General features: G+C 37.7%; 1 protein-coding gene across 4 annotated transcripts in view; it reads left to right on the top strand.

The window, feature by feature from the left end:
- Positions 1 to 20,793, top strand: part of SLAIN1 (SLAIN motif family member 1) — a 58,632-nt gene extending 37,839 nt beyond the window's left edge. The window contains exons 3-8 of one of the 4 annotated variants that reach the window (XM_081047197.1): positions 603 to 752; positions 2,003 to 2,152; positions 4,825 to 5,166; positions 11,049 to 11,204; positions 17,235 to 17,517; positions 19,694 to 20,793. In XM_081047197.1, coding sequence (XP_080903323.1) covers positions 603 to 752; positions 2,003 to 2,152; positions 4,825 to 5,166; positions 11,049 to 11,204; positions 17,235 to 17,517; positions 19,694 to 19,769 — 1,157 coding nt within the window. In that variant the 3' untranslated portion in view covers positions 19,770 to 20,793. The remainder of the gene's footprint in view (positions 1 to 602; positions 753 to 2,002; positions 2,153 to 4,824; positions 5,167 to 11,048; positions 11,205 to 17,234; positions 17,518 to 19,693) is intronic. The other 3 variants (XM_081047199.1, XM_081047198.1, XM_081047200.1) reach the window with 3 other exon arrangements.
- The last annotated feature ends 3,598 nt before the right edge of the window (positions 20,794 to 24,391 follow it).

Below are 24,391 nucleotides of genomic sequence, written 5' to 3'. Positions count from 1 at the left end.
ATTTTGTTTCATTTTTCCATAAATCTGGTTTGGGACTCAAGGCCATTCAAAACACAGCAGTCATTTCAAATTTCTTCCATAATTTAAGAACAAGTTTCCATAAAAATTTTTGATCAACATTTTCTGATATTAAATGGGTTGAAAATTAACCTTAGGAAAAAATACAAGTCTGTGTATAGTATTAATATTAAGAACATTTCCCACAGTTGGTAAAGATTGTGAGTTTCTTTGAGTTTTTCTTTTGACTCGAGCTTTATATTATTACAAAATACTTAAATCTTCGTGCAGAAATAGAAAGTAGAAAACATTTCTAATAATAGAAACTTAAAACAAATTTTCATTTTTTACGGGTATATTGGCTTTAATCAAAGTGAGACTGATTGACTTTCTCTTGATGGAGTTATAAATAGGACCCTAATTCACAGATTGCCTTTGTTAGTTTGCAAATTTTCCTTTAGATAAATGGAAGTCAGTTAAGATATTCTTATGAAAAGTGGCTTTGTCTTTTCATTTTTTTAACCACTTCCCTTTCTCCCTCTGGCAAATCAACATCTGCTTCCGTATAGCTAATTGCTGCTGTTTATTTTCTGCTTCTGTGACAGCTAGCCGATGGCGGAGTCTCTTCTCTTCAAATGTCTCACTGGCTTTTCCTTATAGTCCTGTTGCAAGACTCAGTCCTTATAGCAATGGCATTAATACACCCAGCTTCTCTAAAACCTCAAATAAAGCAATACTAACACCTGAAAGAACAGGTAATATTTCAACTTCTTGACTAGCTGCTTGCTTTGTCATTCAGTCACTAAACACAGCTTAAATATCCATCTTTCACTGAAAAGCTTGAGGGTCATCTTATCATAATGGAGAGTTTGTGCTACACAGTTACTTTGGGTACCAAAAGGGCCAGCATTGATTTGTACTTGAACTCCATTAATCTGCTGCTTTTAATTGTGTATAGTAGGCGATCTTCCCTAGTTAGCAAAAACGTACGTACCATGTTTCCCCGAAAATAAGACATAACCGGAAAATAAAAATAAGCCCTAGCATGATTTTGCAGGATAACCTCTCCTGAACATAAGCCCTAATGTGTCTTTTGGAGCAAAAATTAATATAACACCTGGTCTTATTTTCGGGGAAACACAGTATATAGTTATGTTTCCAAATGCCTAATGTACTTTGTAAAATTAAATGGCAAATGTGATTCAAGTACTTTTTATTATGATTCAAGAATATAAGCTTATTATATATCTTGTTTCTGGTAGCTTTTCATGCAGTCAAGGCTACATAGAAAAAAATAGCCATAGAAGATATATATTTATAAGGTGCAGGTCCCACCATTTCCTTATTTGTCTCAGCATTGGTGTGATTCCAGTCCTTTGGGCCCTTTCTTCCTTGGTTCTCTTATTTCAAGCCATTGCCTTTTCACTTTCATGAGTTATTACAAATCTCCTGTGACTCTTCTACTCTCAATGATGAATGCTTTGTATATGCTTCTGTGTATGTATGCGTGCCTTCTATATGTGGTATTCATTTATAGTACTATTTAAAACATAGACCAGATTAAAATTTAATTTTAAAATATACAGTAATTACTACCAGAGACCAGCATATCTGATTATTAATTGAAAGTGAACTTGTATTCTTATACAATATGTTTAGATATATGGTTAGCTAATGGGATTCAGATTTTGGCATTCATTTTTATCGTTGTGATAAAGAACAAAACATCGTCTTAACAGTTTTTTTTTGTGTTTTTTTTTTTAGTGTGTAGAACAGACTTTTTTTAATTGTGAAAATTGAATTTGAAAAAATAAATGGTTTTGTATATATGAATTATAAGCACATGAAGATGTGTGTATTGTCTCACCATTAAATGGTGATATGTTGATGATTGCTTTTTGGTGACAGAAAACAGGACAAAAATTTCTGGTTGTTGATAACATGAATTATAAAGCATAACTAGAAAACGGTTCTTTAGATTAAATAATAAACGTTTGTCTCTTAGGTTACACCTCCAGGGGCTCCCCTCTCAGCCCCCAGTCATCTATAGACAGTGAGCTGAGTACTTCAGAATTGGAAGATGATTCTATCTCCATGGGATACAAGTTACAGGACCTCACTGATGTGCAGATCATGGCGCGTCTGCAAGAAGAAAGTATGTTCTTTTTATACTATAAATTTTTTTTAAACTAGAGGCTTCTATGTGAAATACAAAGGTATGGGGAGTTTTCAGGTATTTCTTCCCAGGTAATGGGCAAACAATTAGATTCTTCCTCTCATACTATCCAACTTTGTAGGTGGAGCAATTAAATGCTTCTCACACTCTCATGAGCATTGTAAGGTGTTAGGACATATGCTCACCAAAATACAAGGTTGGCCAATTAAGTTCTCGAACTCATCCTAGAAAAAGGGCTACAGACCTCATTGTTGAATATCACTATGGTCACCTTTGAAGTATTCCCGTTGGGAAGCTATGCGCCAATGCCAGTGCCTACTCCACCCTTCAAAGCAATTTTGGAACTCTTTTTCTGGAATGGCCATGAGAGTGGTTGTTGTATTACCCTTGATGTCCTGAATGTCATCAAAATGTCTTCCTATCAATATTTCCTTTATCTTCAGGTAAAGAAAGAAGTCACTGGGGGCCAGATCAGGTGAGTAGGGAGGATGTTCCAATACAGTTATGTTTACTGGCTAAAAACTCCCTCACAGACAGTGCCCTGTGAGCTGGTGCCTTGTCGTGATGCAAGAGCCATGAATTGTTGGTGAAAATTCAGGTCGTCTAACTTTTTCACGCAGCCTTTTCAGCACTTCCAAATAGAAAACTTGGTTAACTGTTTGTCCAGTTGGTACAAATTCATAATGAATAATCCCTCTAATATCAAAAAAAGGTTAGCAACATCGTTGCAACAGGTTCATGAACTTAATTGGCAGACCTCATACATGGATAGAAGGACATTGCTAGTACAGCCGCTGTGGAAACGGTCAGTTTCCTAAAAACTAAACATGCAATTTCCATAAGGCCCAGCAAGTTTCACCCTTGGGCATTTATCCCAGCTCAATGGAAAATTGTGTTTACACAAAAACTCGTACAGGAATGATCATAGCAGCTTTACTTGTAATAGCTCCAAACTGGAATGAACCCAGATGTCCTACAGTAGGTGAATGGCTAATCAAACAGTGGTACCTCCGTATCAGGGAGGCTATGCAGCAGGAGAAAGGAGCGGGCTGCTGGTGAGCACAGCAGCTTGGATGACTCAACAGGGAATTCTGCTCAGTGAAAAAAGATGATCCCAAGAGTATAATTCCATTTATATAACATTTTGGAATGACAGTTTTAGAAATGGAGGACAGATTAGTGGTTGGTACAGATTAGAGAAATGGTGTGGGATCTGAGGAGATAGGTGGATGTGGTTATAAAAGGGCAACACAAGGGATTTCTGTATTTTTTTTGTGGGTTTTTGGAACTGTTCAGTTTTGACATTGGTGGTAGACATTTGATCCTACTGGTGCTACAATTATATAAAACTTAATACTGACATATTCATACATGAATAAAATTGGGAAAATCTAAATGAGATGGGTTTGCATCACTGCTAGTCTACTGGTTGTCATAGACTTACCCAATTTGGCAGAATGTTAGCAGTGGGGGAAAGTGGGCAGAGTACACCAGGGATCTCTGTATTATTTCTTAGAACTTTATGTGAGTCTATAGTTATCATAATAAAAATTCAATTAAACTGCCTTGATTTACTTCTCAGGGTAAATAACTATAGAAGAGAAGATCATTGGACATGGGACAGTTTATCCCTGGTTCTGCAACATAGTTACAAGAAATAATCTGGGAGTGAACTACTTCAAGGATTTTAATGACATCAAAATGCACGATAAGATGTAGCTCACAGAACTGGGCTCGGCTTGTTGTGGAGTTATCTTTTCAGGCCAACATAAGTGGCAACAACCTAGTATCATTTGAGCATAACGATTTCCTGCTTTCAAAATTAGTCAAGGCTACTATGAGAAACATGATAATGCTTATGCAGAATTTAATAAGATACATTTTGAGGGGAAAAGTGATAATTTTATGTCATTATTCAGTAACAGTAAACTAAGAGTCACTCTAAGACTCTATGGCTAAAAGATTGGATGTCAGTTTTCAGAAGTTAAGTGGTTAGGGATAGACTACTTTTTAAAAAATTGTGGGATTGCAATGAAATGAAGAACTAGAAACTTCCAGTTTGACTCTTTTTAGATGGTTCTCATTTAGGATGACCCAAAACTACTGCAGTATTGAAGTGTCAGTATGCTTTGACAGAGATAATATTAGTAGCAAAAAGAACAAATGAGAGGTGACCTTGTTAGAAAAGACTTACAGGTCTTGAACTTTCCTTTGACTTTCAGAGTTGTGGTGGGGAGCAGGCTGAGTTCCTACGGCTGCAAGAGATTTGCTTTTTTTCAATTGCCTAACTCACAGCGAAGTATTTATAATGACGATGAATAGTTTTCCCTAAGTAGCCTTCCTAGGTCTCCTTCCAGACTTTAGGAAGGAACATTTGGGGAAATTAACAAGACATTGATTGAGGAATTGTAGCAGCACAATGGTTAATGTTCGCTGCAGTTGGGACAACCTTTTTGCAAAACAGGACGGTAATATTAGACATCTGTTTGGTAGATAAATGCATCTTTTCTTGGGATTGAATAAACTAAGAACGAGATAATGGGTCTCCATTTGAATCATTTGGCACAAATTTTCCTGTAATATTTGATAAGTTGGAACTTAATTTTGCTGTATTGAAATGCCTCATAATACTGTTTCGTGTTATTTTATAGGTCTCAGGCAAGATTATGCTTCCACTTCAGCATCTGTGTCAAGACACAGTTCCAGTGTGTCGTTGAATTCAGCAAAAAAAGGGACATGTAGCGATCAAGAATTTGATCGATTCAGTCTGGAGGATGAGGAAGAATTTGATCATTTGCCACCACCTCAGCCTCGTCTTCCAAGATGTTCACCTTTCCAAAGAGGAATTCCCCACTCACAGACTTTCTCCAGCATTCGGGAGTGCAGGCGGAGCCCCAGCTCCCAGTATATCCCTTCAAATAATTATCAGCAGCCACAGTATTATTCACCTCAAGCCCAGACTCCAGATCAGCAACCAAATAGGACCAATGGAGGTAGCTTACGATGCGCTTTTGGTGTCTGACGTGCATTGGTCTTTCATGTGTGCTCAAGAAATGCTTTCCAGGTCAATGACAGTAACTGGTAAACGGTCCCAGATTTATTAAGTATATCCTAAAGACCTGATTAGTTTGGTCCGAATTTAAATCTGTAATTGACCAATTTCTGATCACGTGTCTCAGATTTACAGACTTCACAGCTTCAAGAAAACCCCCGTGATGTGGTGTTCTGGCCCAGCATGAGTCATAAGTGGGGGAGCACCTTTGTGTTGTCTCTAGTTCCGCTGTAGGATGGGCAGGGTTGTGCAAGCTGAGGAATCTGTAGGAGGGAGCTCCTTGGAGCCCAAGGCACTGCAGCTTTCCTCACCTTTCCCACAACCTCCAGTCTCTTACTGCCTGTCAGTGGCACAGAGTGATGGATGGGAAGAATGGACGATGATGCTTGGAGAGGATGCTGCTTGTCACATCCAGGGTTAGAGGAAGTTGGGATGTGTCCTTCCCTCTGCTTCCTGACATCTAGAATTAAGATTGTGTAGCAATAGGAAAATGGAGGCTGATATTTGGCATGTTAATGGGAAGTTGATCTGCCCTAATGTCAACATGGGTTGGAACGTGTCATTCTCTTTTGTGGTGTTTTTCTTTGTTTTGTTTTTCCTATCTCCCGTCTTCATCATTTGTCTCCTTTCTCTACTCCCAAGAGTTATACTCCTTGACTTTGAAGAAACTATAGGGAGACCAATCATGTGCTATTCTAAGCCTGGTATGTTTTTATGCTAATGATCAGTCACACAAATCCATGTAATGTGGAGCAACAAACCATATTTATGCAGGGATGGCTTCTAATTTTATAGCACCATTTCTCAAAGCTGGGGACAGAAGCGCTCAAGCACGTTATTTTGTAATATTGCAAGGCCAGATACAAATTATATTTGTGATTATCTGTTAACCATGTTTTTAGTTTTTACATTACTCTGTACTTTCATTCATGCTAATTGAGAGGTCATTTCAAAATATTGAAAAATTTAGTCATAATTTCTCTCGTTTTGTACCCTCAGATTTCAAATTTAAAAGAAAACCATGGCAGCCGAAGAATGTCATAGTGACTATTTTAGTAAAACTCGTAATATCAGGAAGACAATGTATTCCATGAGCTCAGTGAAAGTCCTAGCCTCCCTAATGTTACAGTTAAGGGAGAGGGCACCGAGTGGTGCTTCTCTAAAGGTTGTGGTGTCAGATGTCGTAGAACATCACACCCTAGTTGTCAGACAAGTACTCACTCTGCGTCTCGATTAGTACTGTCAGTGGGACCTTTGTCTTGCCTTAGAAACGTGGTTTTGCCTTACGTTAAACACCGTTATGAGAAGGACTGGGTTTCCCTGAGCCTGTGCTGTGATGGTTCTCATTAGGAAAGTGGAGATGATGACAGTTTCGTGTCCCACTGTGGTCGTTTTGTTCCTCAGCAGTCTGGTCTCCTGCAAAGGAAAACAGAGTGCAATAGCAATGTTCGGAATTAGGCGTCTGATGATTTGCCCAGTGCTTGAGAGCACAGGCTCTGAAGTCCAACAGGTCCTGTCCTGCCACGGAGCTGTCACAGGTTCCTCGTGGCTCGCAGCACTGCTTCTCCTGGCTATTGATTTTGTGAACAAAATCTCTCTCCTAGAAAACTTAGGTATAACTTCTCCTAACCTAAGGGAAACAAGCGACGATCACTGGTACATTACCAGGCGTAAATGAAAGTGAATAAATGTCTCTCTCTCCTCTGTCACCCCCTTAAAAAACACATGAGTTAGATATCAGAGCCTTCATTTGTTATCACGGAATATTATTTGAACAACATTGTGAGATAAGAAAGGTAACTATAAAACTAATCTGTCTGATATTTTTCTAAATTACCGAAATAATATAGATAGGAGGAAATTATTATTGAATCATTGATGCATTTGAAAATAAACCAGAAATGCATTATTTATATTTATTGCTTCCATAGCTTCTACACTGCCTAGGTTCAAAAGAGACAGCTCTTGAAAGTTGTTAGAATATTTCTAAGAGATCGTGGAGTTAAAAGAGGCACATTGGGAGTAATTTGCCAGGTATGGAAAATGACTAAATCTTGCAGAATCCTTACTACCGTGTTTCTCCAAAAATAACATCTAGCCAGACAATCAGCTCTAAAGTGTCTTTTGGAGCAAAAATTAATATAAGACCCAGTATTATATTATACCCAGCATTATATTATATTATTATATTATATTATTATATTATATTATATTATATTATATTATATTATATTATATTATATTATGTTATATTGCATTGCATTGCATTGCATTGCATTGCATTATATTATTACATTATACTCGGTCTTATATAAGGCCCGGCCTTATATTAATGTTTGCTCCAAAAGACGCATTAGAGCTGATTGTTCGGCTAGGTCTTATTTTCGGGGAAATGCAATAACTGTAACTTCTAGCGTGTGGCAAGGGCAGTTGGTGGCAGGATGTAATCAGGGTAGCCCAAGGTTCCCGCTGGGCCCTGTACTGACTGGGAGGCTAGAGCTAACTGGTAGTCACTGAGCATCTCCTGTATTCCCTAGGATTCTTTAGTCTCTGTTCCAGAGTGGTGAGCCTTGCTGCGGCTTTCACAGGAGGAAACTCCTGTGCAATCTTTCCTTGATCTCTTCCTCCCGTGTCCTGCTGCATCTTAGGCCTTGAGGATAGATTGCTGATTTATTGTGAAGACAGACATAGAACATTATTTAAAGTATATGCGGCCAGTAAGATACCCCAAGTTGTTTGACAGGAAAGGGGGCCTCATTTCCAGATGTTCTCTGGACACAACGTGGGAATCACAGCTTAGCTTCCAGAGAAGTGTTCTAAGTATTTGGAACACACTTGGAAGCCTTTAAAGAGCATATTTCAGCTTTGTGAAACTGACTTGATGCTTAAATATGGGTAAAGAGGTTTTAGAGATGGGTACATCTGGATTAACAGGTTAGAGACACAGCAACCAAGTCTAACGTGTGAACCTTTGATTGGATTGTGGTTTAGGGGGAAAGAATATGAAAGACATTCTTGAGATAGCTGGAAAATTTTGTGTATGGGTTATTAAAAGCTGTGGTTAATGTGTGTACATTTCATGACAGTATTGTGATTCTATAGAATTTTCTTATTCTTAGGAGATACCTACGATTTCAAAGTACCTGAGTACCTTCAGGTTTCAAATTTAAATGAAAATAGTGGCAGATAAAGAGTGTCATAGTGACTAATTTATTAAAGCTTGTAGTATCAGGAAGACAGTGTTTAGTGAAAATTATAGCCTCATATTAAAGTTGAAGGAGAAGGCATTTAGGGTTAGTGTCAAGAGGTCTGTGGCTTTCCCTTTATCAACAGCAGGTGAATGTGTACATATGGAGATGAATTAAATATGGCAAAGTGAAAACTCCCGTGTTTCCCCGAAAATAAGACCGAGTCTTATAATAATTTTTGCTCCGTAAGATGCAATAGGATTTATATTCAGGGGATGTCCTCCTGAAAAATCAGGCTAGGGCTTATTTTCTGGTTAGGTCTTATTTTCGGGGAAGCACGGTTGTATATCTAGGTGGGAAACACACAGATGTTTATGGTACTACTTTACAACACTTCTACATATATGAAAACTTATAATAAATAGTTGGGAAATTTTTTTAAAATATAGAAACTCATTTCATTTTCTAAATAACATACAATTATTTCCCCTGTGCCTTCCTGCTGCTTAAATAGATACAAAGTGATTTAGTCCCGCACTGTATTGAGAGGCCCACTCTTTCATGCCAGTCAGTGTGATGTTCAGAAGATCCAGCTGTAGGCCCCACGACTTTAGCTCTCCTCTCTTACTTCCTCACCCCTACAGTGCATACACCCTCTGCCAGCACATATATACATAATAGTTGCGGAATGCCTGCTGCTTGAGCATAGGAACTTTATTAGGAATTTAGGCATATAAGACATGGTTGGTAAAAATAGGCCTCGAGGTGATTAGGAAAATGGTTAAGAAATCTAACAGTCATTGGCAGTATTTGAGCATTATTACTCTAGAAATATTCGTATGCACAGGGAGTAAGGAAGTTGTGTAAGTGGTAGATACCTCAGCTAGGTGGTATACAGAAACTCTAAGGAGGGGATGGTTGTGCTAATTCTTTAAGAATTAGTAAAAGTTAGATGAATACTTTTTCTGGTCTCCTGTCATCATGCAATTTCTTATACAGGGCTTCTTTGAATGAGCAGTGTAGAATGAGCAGTGTGTGTAAAGGAGGAAAGAATTTAGTTTTGCTCTTGAACACATTTTGGGTTACTATTCACATATATCATTTGTTTTCTGATTTAGCTTGAGAGAAAAAGACCACAAACTTAGTGTCCTGATTAGTGTTACAGGGCATCTATTAATAAGGATAAAAATATCTAATAGAGTTGGAGGTGTGTGAATTACATGGGATATTACAATGGTATGTGGTTCTCCAAAGTTCAACCCAGTCTTTCAAAATGTTATTCTTTAATAATTTCTCTCATTTAGGAGAAACTAAACTTAAATTTTAGTTTTCTACCTTAGGATTGATAATGGAAAAATAGATTGAGAAACACTGGCCTAGGCTCTAAACTCAGTGATAGCTGAGGACTGTATCTAATGCACTGGTGTCCCCAGCATCTTCTAGCACACCTGTCACATAGTATATCACAATCAGGATTTGTTCCCTTTCTCATTCATTCATTCCACAAGGTGGGGAAGGGTGTGTGTGTGTGTGTGTGACTAGATGTGTGCTTGTTTTCTGAGAACAGTGGAACTGGCTGTCTGGAAGATGGATTGGAGGAACAAGTGCTGGGAGACAAACCAGTTGAGAGGATTTTGTGAAAGTGCGTGTGATAAATAATGAGGTCCGAACTAGGTTTCAGTGAAAGATTCATTAACAATTTGAGGCAAAATTATGAGGATTTGGAGTAAAGGGTGTAGAGGGGACATGAATCTTAGGAGATACTCCAGATTTCTGGATGAGGTGGTTTGGTACACAGGGCTCCTATCAACAGATGTAACTAACGTAGGAGCTGTGTGTGTGAATCCGGGTTTGTACTTGAATGGGTTTTGGCTTAGTGTTCAAATATATCCTTTGTGTTCTGAGCTTCAGTGACCTGATATATGTACTTTATAGTTTTTTTCTGGTTTGGGGGAGGTCTGTGAATAAAGAGAAAACTAACTTGTAGTGTTGCAGTCTTGCCGCTGATTTTACCTCTGAGCAAGAGATCTGTGCGTGACTCTCTGCTGCCCCTAAGGGGCAGAAAATGTACTTAGCAAGGACAAAGAAATGGAAGCATTCAAGTCTCCAAAGGTGTGGCATACTCACGGTAAACCGTTGTAGACGTTAATGTGGTCATGTTGATGTGATCAGTTATTCTCTCAAAACATCTCAAGTTATAATTTTAATAACTTCTTCCATTTTGATATGCTAGCAAAAGATTCAGTTAGTGTGGGCTTTGACTCCTCTAGGTTTTTTTGTTTTTGTTTTTTTTTAACATGTAACAATTGCTAGTGTCCTTTTCAAAAAACTAAATGGGTGTAAGATTATTGTCTAACCTCACTTTAACACAATTTTATCCATTTATTATATGGGAACAAATAACTGATTAGCTAATCCCACCTCTTTTCATAGAACTTGTGTTTTCTTTTAACAGTCTGTTTGGTGGAACCTTTCTGGAGATAGTGTGTTTTCCCATACAGAGTGTTAATTCTGTTATAATTCATAATGTTGAGCAAAATATGATTTACAAATTGTATTTACTTTTGAAAGCTAGTTGTTTTAATTGGCATGAAATTTATGATTTTTAACTCGATAAAATTTTTTTCTCTTCTAGACAAGCTCCGCAGAAGTATGCCTAATCTAGCCCGGATGCCAAGTACAACCGCTGTCAGTAGCAATGCGAGTTCTCCAGTCACCGTGCGAAATAGTCAGAGTTTTGACTCAAGCTTGCATGGCGCTGGGAATGGGATTTCAAGAGTACAGTCTTGTAGTAAGTACAGTTTTTAATTTTTTTGTATTTTTTAATTAACTGTAACAACATTAGGAAAATATCTTACTATTCTATTTGTTCTTTTTGTTTTCCTTGAGACCACTACTGGAAACTTTTCCTCTTGTGACTTTCTTTTTAATAATTCACCATTACAATTGAGTATCATTTTTACCAGTGCCTATGCTACCAATTAATAATTAGTAAATTATATGTAATCCTTTATATCTAAGGATAACAGTAGAAGCACTAAATGGTAATTTGTCCACTCATCATACAAAATAATCTGTTTTCGTTGTGGATCTGCCTCTTCCTGACTATCTACTTGATATCCTTACTCTGAAGAAAGCACTTATTCTGTCTACCTGTTACTTTGGTGTTGTTTTTAACCAGTCTATAGCTTTTTTTCCTCAAAAAAAGAAGTTATTTGAGTGTGTCTAAAGTAGTTATTTATCTACTCATTTTCAGCTTACACATGGTCTGCCACTCATTCTCTATACATTTTACCCAGCAATGAGCAGTGCAATGACCGTTCAATCCAGTGTTCATGTTTTTACTTTGTGTGGGAATTGGTGGTTATAGGCCTACCCCTCCCCAACCCCGCCATTCCTGCTCATGCTGTCTATATGGGTGGTTGGAGTTAGGTCTGAGACTGGCCCCTGGGAGGCTGACTCAAGGTCACAGTCGTCGTATTGGGAGGCCTGAAGTGTGTTCAGAGTGCTGGCCTGGAGTCACCACCAGATGATGTCTAAGGCTGCCTCAGAGTGGCTTGTAGCCCTTCTCCCTCAGGTCAAATGGTATTTGGGGCTCAAATGGTATTTCCCCAACACGTGATAGTCTTTCATTTCTTCATGTCATAGTTCCTAAAGAAAAAATGACAACATTTACTCTACACGAGGAACAGTGCTAACTCATTTATATCCATTTCTCATTTAGTTTCAACAACCCTATGAGGTAGTTTCTGTTGTTGTTGTTCCTATTTCACAGATGAGGAAACTGTTTTAAACAGATTAAGTAATAGTTTGTTTAAGGCCATGCAGGTGAAGGAACAGAGATGGAAACAGTTCTGATGACCCCAGAGTTTATGCTTTTAACTAATGTGATATTCTGACTCTGACATGCTATACTTTTCTTCCCTTCCTCAACCAGTTTACTCTTATTTGCCTTTATAATACAGCCCAAATACCACTCACTTTGAAAAGGTTCCCTTGGTGACCCTAATAGACTCCCCCTTGTGCCCCCAAAACATGTCTAAAACGGATTAATTTTTGGTGCTTAACGTCTGTTATTCAGTCTTCCATCTGAGTACTTTGCTGTCATGATGTTTATTTTTCACACCAGATTACTAGCTCCCTCTGGGCTCAGAACACAGTTTATCTGATTCTCTGTCCCAAGCACCTCTATGCTGCCTGGCACATAATGAGTTCTTAGTAAACGTTTGACTGAATGAATAAATGAATGCTATAGGGTTCTATCTTAGGGCTTAATCTATTAATGTTTCAATTAATGACTTGTGTAAAAACATAGATGACAATCTGTGAAATTTGCTAATGGTGGGAAACTGAGAGGACTACTAATATTATGTCAGGAGGGTAGGACAGTAGGCCAAATACATCGTGATGAAATCTGAGATAAATATTCAGTTCTAGGCTTGAGTGCTTGAGTATAAAAGTCAATAGTCTAAGCATAGAATAGGAAAATATGGTTTTGACAGTAGTAAATGTGGTAATTAGGAATTTCTGTGAAGTCTGTGTGGGTTAATAATATTTGAATGCTAGAAAAATGTCTGTAATCCAAATGGAATAGAATGTACACTGCAACAAATGGCCAGTTTTGATGCAAATGCTCAGGAAATGAGAACATGTCCAAAGGATATACAAAACAATTTGAAGGAGCTCCCAATGACCAACTAAGTCTGGGACAATTTGAGCCACAGAATAAATTGTATTAAATGATTATAATACGTAGATTAAAATAAATAACCATGGGTCCATATTTAATTGAATAAATAAATGGAGAATAGGGGAAATTTTTCTTTACAAAATAATTCCAATTAATAAGTGCAAAAGAAATGAAGAAAATAGAAAAATCATTGTTTGTAATCCAAGCATCATAATGAGAGGGGAAAAAACCAAGAAGAGTATTAATGTGTAATAGAAAGGCAATCATATACTTGATTCAAATCTTAGGATTCTACTCTCACTTTTATTCTTAAACATTCTAACTAAGCAAATATTCTTTACACATTCTCAAATTATATAATGAAGATTTCTAGTTCTGAATCATGTTACTTTTAGGAAAGAACAAAGGTACGATAGAGAAAGTTGGAAAGGCAGCACAATACAGAAAGAACGCTTGATTTGTTCAACGTGTGAGTTGAGATCTTAATCATAATCTCAGGGAAATTATGGATCCTTTCTGATTCTTATTTTCTCATATGTAAAATTGGAATTATGTCTTAATTATGTCTTAGTTTCTATGTTAGTTTTTTTTTACTTGTCAATTACAATTGACATACAATAGTTTCAGGTATGCAACATAGTGATTAGACACTTATATAACTTATGAAGTGACCACCCTGATAAGTCTAGTACCCACCTGACACTATACATAGTTACTTACAATATTATTGACTATATTCCTTGTGCTATATTTTACATCCCCGAGACTATTTTTATAACTGCCAATTTGTACTTCTTAATCTCTTCACCTTTTCCACCCTAATCCCCTTTCCATCTGGCAACCATCAATTTGCTGTCTGTATCTATGGATTTGTTTTGGTTGTTTGTTTTTTAGATTCCACAAATAAGTGAAATCATATGGTCTTTCTCTGACTTATTTCACTTCACTCTTGGTCCATCCATGTTGTCACAGATGGCAAGATTTCATTTTATAGCTGAGTCTTATTCCATCACATATAAGTACCACCTCCTTGTCCTTTAGTCTATCAGTGGACACTTAGGTTTCTTCCTTATCTTGGCTATTGTCTTTATGCCATGATATATTCTTGCCTGCTTTGTCATCAGTTAATTGACCATACAGGCATCAGTTTATTTCTGGGCTTTCTGTTCTGTTCCATTGATCTGTGTGTCAGTACCACGCTGCTGATTACCCCAGCCTTGTAGTATAGCATGATATCTCCAACTTTATTCTTCTTTCTCAGGATTATTTTGGCTATTCAGGGTCTTCTTTTGGTTCCATATAAATTTTAGGATTATTTCTTCTAGTTCTTTGAAAAATGCCATTGGAATTTTGATAGGGATTGCCTTGCATCTGTAGATTGCTTTGGGTAGTATGGACATTTTAGTGATGTTAATTCTTCCTCTCCATGAGCACTCTATATAGTTTTCTACTTATTTGTATTTTCTTCAGTTTCTTTCTTTAATGTCTTAGTTTTCTGAGTACCGGTACTTATTATTTTTTTAAAAGTGTGGTTATCTATTTGTATATCAGAGTTAATAGGACTGTTTGCTTGAATGACTTATAATTTTTCATTTCAAATGATACTGATTGGGATTTCATTGACTCTGTACATAAATTGCAGGAGAATTGGTACATTAACTATATTGTCTTGTAATTCATTAGCATGGAATGTGCCTTCATTTATTTAGACCTTTCATGTCTCTCAGCAGAGTTTTGTAGCTTTCTGTGCAGAGCTTTTATACATCCACAGTTACATTTATTCCTAAGTATTTGATTTTTAAAATATTTTTTTCAAATTTTAGTTTCTACTAGTTTGCTGGTATTTAGAAATACAGTCGCTTTTTGTATTTTGATGCTGTATTCAGCAGTTTTGCTAACGTTACTTACCTTGATAGTTAATAGAATTTGGAATATACCCAACATAATGAGTGCAGTGAACACCAACACTTATTCATGCAAGTTTGTAAGACTCCAAACTAGAAATAACCCCGCTTTTCCTCATAAGAATAGTAGTGTGTGACATCCGTAGAATAGTATGTAGCAATGCAACAACATGGATGAATCTCAAAAACATAATATTGAGTGAAAGAAGGCAGACACAAAAGAGAACATACTACTAATATATAATTCCATTTATATGAGGTTCAAAATGGGAATATCAAATCTGGCGATGAAAGGAACAGTAGTCACCTTAGTGGGGGGCGTGACTGGGAGGGGCCTGAGAGAGCCTTCCAGGTGCTGCTAATGCTTTTTACCTTGATCTGGATAGTGGTTACAGGGGTGTGTTCACTTTGAAATTTCATTGTACTCTAGACATAACATTTATGTACTTTTGTTTTATAAGAAATTGGGATAAAGTCATATGTTGACTTTTAAAAAAATAGACTTTTTTGAGCTATTTTAGGTTTACAGAAAAATTGAACAAGAAACCGATTTCCCATATATCCCCACATATCCCGCCCCTTACTCACCCCATCAATTTTTCCTATTAACTTCTTGCATGAGTGTGGTATATGTTACAAGTGATAAGCCAATGTATTGAAATATTCATGGTTAGAAGCACCTAAATTAAGGAATTGTAGAATTGGTTGGAAAGGAACTTAGAGATGATTTGTCAACCAATACAAGATCTCTGTCCCAGAAACTTGATGGGAACAGAACTAGAGCAGAATCTTACATAGCCCTTATTTTTCATTGAGGTTTTTGACTACTGTACGTGTATATCAGCACTCCTGGATACAGAGTTCACCTACTATATTCTTGAGCAAAACTAGTTTTTAAGGAAATATTTTCAAGTGATATTAAATAAAACTATAGACATTTTCTGTTTTTTTCTCCTATTTTTATTTCAAAAAGATATTTGTTATATATTCTATGCTTAAGTAAGTTCAAAATCAGCTAAACTGTTTTAGAAACCGGGCTGTGTTCCTGTTTAACTGAATGGTAGGTACTAGGCAGCGAAGGCTGGAGTAGTTAGCAAACAGACAGAGCTGTGTGCACGTCGTAACCACTCAGCTTCTCATTACCTTGATAATGACAGCAAAATCCATAAGATGAAGGGAGCTCTCTGGGTAAGAACCCTTAAAAACTTCATCAGTGTACTGGCCCAACAGTGTGTACCATCTCACATTAAGAAACAGTGAACTGTTTGGCGATTCATCCATGTTGTCGCATTGCTACATACATACAGAAATTTTCAAATTTTTCAATCCTTTTCTCCAAGGGAAAAATTGAATTACAAATATCTTTTTGAAATTTGTGTCCTTCATGTTATGGATTTTGCTGTCAAGGTAATAGGAGGTTGAGTGGTTACTATGTACGTTCCAGGCACCATTGTAAGGCTTCATGTAGATTAACTCATTTAATCATCCCTTCCTATGAGATAAACAGCTTTCATTATGGCATTTACCTAAGAAATACATTTGTAATAAGCTGTTTGTATCTACCAATGTCACTTCTGTCTTCCTTTCTGTAATTACAGCTAAATTGTCCCTTGTTTCATTTTCCATAGACTAATCCCCAAAACAACCATCAAGAAATCCTAATGTCTTCCAAGCAAGCAAGGAAGAAACTGTCCTGTGAATACTCAAATTTGTTAAAGAAAAGGAGGTTGTTCTTAGAATATAATAATACAGTTAGGCACTCAAAAATGTTGTCGATTGACAGAATAGAAGACTTGTCAAGAATTAGAATTTTCAGTACTAAATCCTTTCTGGAACTTGTATTTCATTTTATGTATATAGCAGGGGTGCCAAAAAATATATACACGCTTTAAATGTATACACATTTTAAGAGTAGTTAACACTTTGGTCACCATTGCTCAAGCAGTAGTTCACCATAATCAGAAGTGTCTGGACACTGATGGTAACCACTTTGAGCACCTCTTGTAATTGGAGAAGTCAAACGTGACTTGTATTCATCTTTTTTTATTGGTATATATTGAGTATTATAATTTTAATAGTGTTTTCCTTAAAATTGGTGTACATTTTTTTGGCACCCTCTGTATTTATATAACTTGGAGACAGTATAAGCTTTTTTGAATATAATGCACATTTCCTAAGTTGGATAGTGGTAGACGATCTCTTACTCACATGTCATTTTCTCTTCTAGTTCCATCACCAGGACAGCTTCAACACAGAATCCACAGCGTGGGACATTTCCCAGTGTCCGTCCGACAGCCTCTCAAAGCTACAGCCTACGTGAGTCCAACTGTCCAAGGCAGCAGTAACATGCCTTTATCCAATGGCTTACCGTTATATTCCAACACTGGAATCCCCACACCAAACAAAGCTGCAGCTTCTGGGATAATGGGCCGCAGTGCACTTCCGAGACCTTCATTGGCAATAAATGGGAGTAACCTGCCTCGAAGCAAAATTGCACAACCTGTTAGAAGGTAAGAATCTTTGTTTCTTGGTCTGCATAGCTTCATTTGCAATTTGAAATTAGAAACTGCTCCCAGCACCATCTTGTCTTCGTTGGTCTCAGTCTGCCCTTTCTGGCCTTCCTCTGAAAGTGAGGGATGGGGGTGTCTTCGTGTGCTCAGGTCCCCTTCTCTCTGATGTCATTATCTTCCTCCCTCCCTCGTTACTTGATTCCTGATGCCGTTAGCTTTTGCTTTAATTTACCAAGCAAGCTCCATCTCCAGAGCGCTTGCATTTTCCTTTCCCCAAGTTATTTGCATGGCCTGCTTCCCCTCCTTCAGGTCTTTGCTCAGATGACACCTCTGTCCACAATCGCAACTCCTACAAGAGTTGTAACTCGTCCTTCCCCTTCTCCATTTTCCCCCCATAGCATTCATCACCATCTGTTGGACTGTACATTCTGCGTATTAATTTATATATGGTCTGACTCTCAATTCAAGCTTCCTGAAAGGGCGGGGGAAGGAAGGGAAGGTAGTTGATCTTTGATTCACTGCCATGTGTCCCTAATGCCAAAAGCTATGCCCAACACAGTAGGATTGCAAATGTTTTTTGAATCAATAATTTTATCAAAATGAGCAAAACTGTGCTAGGCACATATGCGCATGCACACACACACACCTTCCCTTCCCAGTCAAGGTTTAAAAGCATCTTAGTGATATTTAGATGGGATTTGTTTGCTTCTGTTGGTAAGTTTGCTATAGTCTAGATAGCTTTTCCCAAAAATTCTAGATTACTTTTAGGGCACATGTCAGATGAGTTCATGGTCATGAGGTACCTTTCTTGAATCTGGATATCCTGCAGTATTTTATGGTTTAAAAATTGTATAAAAGGTTGACGAGAGCTTGGGAGATGAGACCATGGAGGCGGTAAATATAGACAACTCTTACAAGAAATGAGGATATTAAGGTGGGGAGCCATAGTAAAGGTTTGAAAGGGATGTGGGAACAATTTTTCTTTCCTTATGCATTGGCACCGTGTTTCCCCGAAAATAAGACCTAGCTGGACAATCAGCTCTAATGCATCTTTTGGAGCAAAAATTAATCTAAGACCCGGTCTTATTTTACATATATAATCCAATCTAAGACTGGGTCTTAGATTAATTTTTGCTCCAAAAGACTCATTAGAGATGACTGTCCAGCTAGGTCTTATTTTCGAGGAAACACGGTATGTACAGTGGTACCTCGGTTTTCGAATGTAATCCATTCCAGAAAACCGTTCAAGTTTTGAAATGTTAAAAAACCGAGGCATGGTTTCCCCATAGAAAGTAATGCAAAATGGATTGATCTGTTCCAGATCTTTAAAATCAACCCCTAAAACTGCAAATTTAGCATACATTTTACTATCTAATGATACCACAGATCCATAAAATTTACAGAGTTCATAAACCGAAATGTTTGTCAACAGAGACATTCGAAAACCAAGGTACCACTGTATAGTTTTTCGTTTTATTTTCTGATTAGGTGCTCAGATCAGAAACTATTGAAAAACAGAAAATAATGGCTGACCTATAATCCTACCACTCAGATAGAAATAATTTTGGTGCATGGTCAGTAAATTCTGGCTTACCCTCCCCTAGTAAATGCAGTGCTGTGTTGTTTATGGCTGAATGGGACATATATAGGTAAATAGGACCATCTATTTATCCTTGGATATATGTCTCTAAACGTACCTCCTGAAAAAGTGTCACTGCCAGATTATATGAGAGGATCACTAGGAATTACTCTTTTTAAATTCTTTGCCAATCTGATAGGCAAATCTTTGATTAGTTGTATTAAAATTTCTTTGTATTAATTTGCTATTTGTATTCAGTGAAGCAACACTTATTTTTAGACTTTTTTTCTACTGATGAGTTTATCTTTTTCTTACTGATTTAAAAATATCCTTCATACATTTAAGGATACTAAGCATCTTTCACTCATGTCACAAACCCACTTGTGCGCGTACAAATGCATGGCCCAGAGCTGACAGTGGGTTTCCCGCGGAGGAGCGTGTTGTGAATCTCCAGAAGTGGGAAGCAGAAGGAACACTCAGAAAAGGGCCCAGAGGTTGTCAGTACCGGAGTGGAGGAGCGTAGGTGGGCGAGCAAGTGGAAGAAAGGGATGTGACTCAGGGGGTTATTAACAGTTTCCTGTTTTCTTACCTTTACAGTTTCCTTCAGCCTCCAAAGCCACTGTCTTCACTCAGCACTCTGAGAGACGGAAACTGGAGAGATGGTTGCTACTGACGCAATTTGATGTACCTTGAAGAATGGGAAAGAAGTGGAAATGAGGGTTGCGTTACCTAGCTGGCTGGGTAGCAGTGGATGTCGGGAGATTCTTTAACCTACTTACTGCATTGTTTTCCATGGACCAGTCACCAGAGACTAACTATTGCACTTAAGTGTTTGCCTGAGATACTGCAGCACTCCCAAATCCACGCTTGCAGTATTGTGACACTTAGATCTAGGAAGTTTTTGTAGAACTGCTATGTACCTGAACACTTTTTGAGAGAATTGAGATGTATCAATAATGCTTTCTTTGCCATGAGTTTTTTTTTAAAGTAACTTGTTCAATTTACTCATGTGTTTTAAACATCTTCGCGTTACATGTTCTGTATTTTAATACTTATGTATTTACAACTATGTTCTATAACATATGCATTGAAATTTACCTTTTTTTATAGTTTACAGGAATTTTATTTTTTGTGCCTATTTCTTTTTACACCTCTGTGAACCACTATGGAACAACTTAAATTTTGTGCCATAAAAATATTTTTGTGGTAAGGTACTATTTTTTTAGCTCTAGGGATATATCAGCAAAAATCCACCATAAAATTTGAGAGACATAATTTTATGTTGAATGAGCACAATGTAATCTGAAGCATTACAAGGAGATAGCCAGACAGCAAGTTAAATGGTGTCTTTTTCATCATTAATTTATTTTCCTCCATGGGTTTCATATTTATAATGGCATCATAAGCTCATTGCACTCAATACCTGCAATGTTTGCTACTGTACCACAATTGATTTTCAGTACTTTGTTACAGAGGATGAAACTGTAATGTTTTATTAACAATGCTTCTGGAAATGAATGCATTTTAAAGCAAATAAATCCTTTTGATAGACCTTTTACAAAACCCATTTGCACTAATGAATGCTTTCTTATGGTATATAACTTAATATTTGTTACAGTGTACACTGCTGTTTTGGAATGTTCAGAAATAAAGACTATTTCGGCAATACCAGGTCATGCATGAATGTGCAGCATAAACCGTACGGAACCCATATACATGTTTCCCTATAGTCGTGAAAGTGGGTGTTGTTGGTTACGTTCTTGTATAGGGCATTTATAGCTAAAGCAGGTAGACTATCCATGTTGGTAAAAATTGTTTCTTTCTCTAAAATACTTGTAAGGTTTAGTTTTAGTTCCATTTAGAAGGCTACTAGAACTCAAGTAGTCTGTTGCCCAGAAACACATTTATGGATGAACACTGTCAGGACATTTAATATTTTATGGGAGTTGAAGTTGAAATGCTTTCTCAGTATCAGTAAAATAGCAAAATATTATTATTCCATATTATATTTCATATATGCTGGAAAACTTTTCACCTGAAGGTACTAGTATGGAAAGGTTATGCAAAAGTTTTAATGTTAGGTTTTTTTTATTTTTTAAAAGTACCTTTATATATAATTCTATCTAGAACTACAAAAGATTGGCTTTAAAGCAGCTTGTACTTTAAATGAAATATGAGCTAGAGGAAAGGAAGTATATTTCTGAAGCACTTCTTTAGTGACAACACTGGGCTAGACATTCTAATTCTAACAATTATCTGCTGTTAACACTTTTAAAAATAAAGATACTGAGTCCAAGAGATGTGGCATTAACCTGTGTACACACTTAGCTAGTAAATAGTGAAGCTGACTTCCGAGTCCAGGTTTACCTGATTTCAAGTCTCTCTTTCCCACAACTGTGCTCAGCCTATGAACACATACAGTTTAGTACGTTTTTAAAAAGAGTTTATATTCTGCTGAGGAAGTTAAAGGATTCATTTTCAATTCAAATGTTTCACTTATATTCAAAGGCGTCTGTTAACCCCCTGTAATAAAAAAAGATCCCTGCATCTTAGATTTTACAGTCTAATTTTGGGGATAGAGACAGTAAACCATAAACAAGTAAATCACAGTATGTTAGGTCCTAAGTGCTATGGGAGAAAAGGGAAAAAGGAAATTAAAGTAAGGGGAGTTGAGAAAATTGAGATGGGGAGAGATCACACTGATAAGTAGGTAATCTGCGTAGATCTTGTTAAGGAGTTGACACTTGAGCAAAGATTTCAAGATGAAGAGAGTCCTGAAGCTATTTCACCTTCTCACCTGGAGTTCTACAGAACACAAAATGCTGTTAGCGAATTCTCCCTAGGGTGGTATATAAGAATTATTCTAGATGCATAGGAGAGAATTTTATATACAGTGGTACCTCGGTTTTCGAACGTAATCTGTTCCAGAAGACCGTTTGAGTTCTGAAAAGTTTGAAAATCGAGGCACAATTTCCTCATAGAAAGTAATGCAGAATGGATTAATCCGTTTCAGACCTTTACAATCAACCCAAAAAACTGCAAATTTAGCATGAATTTTACTATCTAATGATACCATAGATCCATAAAATTTACGGCGTTCATAAACCCAAATGTTTGTCAATGGAGACGTTAAAAAACCGAGGTACCACTGTACTGCATACAACGGATGCCCTAGGGTATGGTTCTCAAAGTGTGTTCCCTACATCAGCAGTATCAGCATCTTTTGGGAATTTATTAGAAATTCAGGTTCTCAGTCCCTATCCCACCCTCTCAACCCTACTAATCACACCTCTGGGTGATTTGCCGAACCTCCTTTGAGAAAGGAAAAGCAGGGAACAACCTATGCAAAAGCTTAGGGGCAAAGAATGCCTGGTGTGTGTGTGAGGAAGAGCAAAGAAGCCAGTGTGGCTGCAAGCGGGCGGAACATGGAGGAAAACAGAAGAGATGAGGTCGGAAAGGTGATGGGGCAAGATCATGGAGGGCATTGTGGTCCCCAATGAGGACTGGTTTTACTCAGGAATGGGAACTGTTCATGGTTTTCAGCAGCAGAGTTCATGATTTGACTTATTTTTAAAAGTATCACCCTGGACTTGGTGAGAAGAAACTATAAAATGGCAAATGCAGATTAAACTATTTAAAATGGCCAACATCAAGATGATATTCTAAAAGCAGGACCATCAGGATTTCTGTATGGATTGGATATACTGTGTCCAGAATCAAAAGAATAATGCCAAGAGTTTTGGGCTGGCAACTGGAAGAATGGAGTTCCTCCAACCGAGATGGGGAAGGCTGTGGTGGAGTAGGTTTGAAAGCCGTGATTCTGGCCGAGATCACCAAAGTGAGTTTAGACAGATAAAAGAGGCCTGAGGCCTGAGACACCGGTGCCCTCAATCTTATGTCAGTTCTTTGTACTGGTAACAAAGTGGGACTCATGCAGAAAAGAGATCCCGAGACGCCCAGTTCTCAAACCTGGAAAGGAGCTGTGGTGCTGTGTTCACACGGACAACCAGGTCTGGTTTACATTTGTGTTACATTTGTATTGCTGCATAATAATTTCCCACACAATTTAGTGGCTTTAAGCAATATTATCTCAGTTTCTGTGAGTCTGGAATCTCGCTACTGCCTAGCCGGTTCCTCTGGCTCAGAGTCCTTCACAAGGCAGCACTCATCTTGCGACTCAGCCGGGGAAGAATCTGTTTCAAAGCTCACTCACATGATTGTTGGCAGGATTCCTTCCCTTGTGTGCCACTGACCAGAAGCGGTCCTCAGTTTCTTGCCACATGGACCTTTCCTTGGGCATTTACACCATAGTGACTTGCTTCCTCAGAACGAACGAGCAAATGAGAAGACCGAGAGCGAGTGCCAGTGCGATGGAAATCACAGTCCTGTATAACCTAATGTTAGAAGTGATTTCCCATCACTTTTGCCGTATTCTATTGATCGGAAGCAATGAGGTCTTACCCTCATTCAAAGGTGGGGTATTACACGAGGATGTTAATGCCAGGAGACAAGGAGCATTGGGGCCATCTTAGATGCTGCGAGCAAAACAGCCATCAACTTTACTAGATAAATGTACCACATACAATGGAGTATTACGCAGCCGTAAAGAAGAATGAAATCTTACCATTTGCAACAATATGGATGGACCTAGAGAACATGCTAAGTGAAATAAGTCAGACAGAAAGACAAATACCATATGATCTCACTTATATGTGGATCTAAAGAAAAGAATAAATGAATGAACTAATCAGAAACAGTCTCAGACACACAGAGGAAAAACTGAGGGTTGCTAGATGGGGGGTGGGGATAAGGGGGAAGGTGAGGGGATTAGAAAGCCCAATCGGTAACCACAAGATTGCCACGGGAATACGAAAGACAGTTTGGGGAATGTAATCAATAATGTTGTAAAGACTTTGTAGGGTGTCAGATGGGCACTTGTCTCGTTAGGGAGACCACCTCAGGGATGATGTAGATGCCTGATCACAGCACTGTACACCTGTAGCTGAAGCTGAACAATAATGTCAATTATAATTTATATACATACATATATATACATACATTCTGTACTCTTGTGCATATATATGTATATACACAAGAAGTGGAGTACAGCATTAGGAATAGAGATTGGAAATGTAATGGCTGTACGCGATGACAGAAGGGTAGTAGATGGGGGTGGGGGTTTATCACTGTGTGAGGGATATAAATGATAACTGTCTAAGTATTGCATTGTTTTGTACACCTGAAACTAATACAATTTTTAAAAGTAGTGAAATGGGAACAATAAATTGCTAGATA

This window comes from Rhinolophus hipposideros (genome assembly GCF_964194185.1).
Source record: "Rhinolophus hipposideros genome assembly, chromosome: 4".
In the NCBI taxonomy this organism is placed as follows: domain Eukaryota; kingdom Metazoa; phylum Chordata; class Mammalia; order Chiroptera; family Rhinolophidae; genus Rhinolophus; species Rhinolophus hipposideros.
Note: the sequence above shows the minus strand (reverse complement) of the source record. Positions and strands in the feature narration are given on the sequence as shown.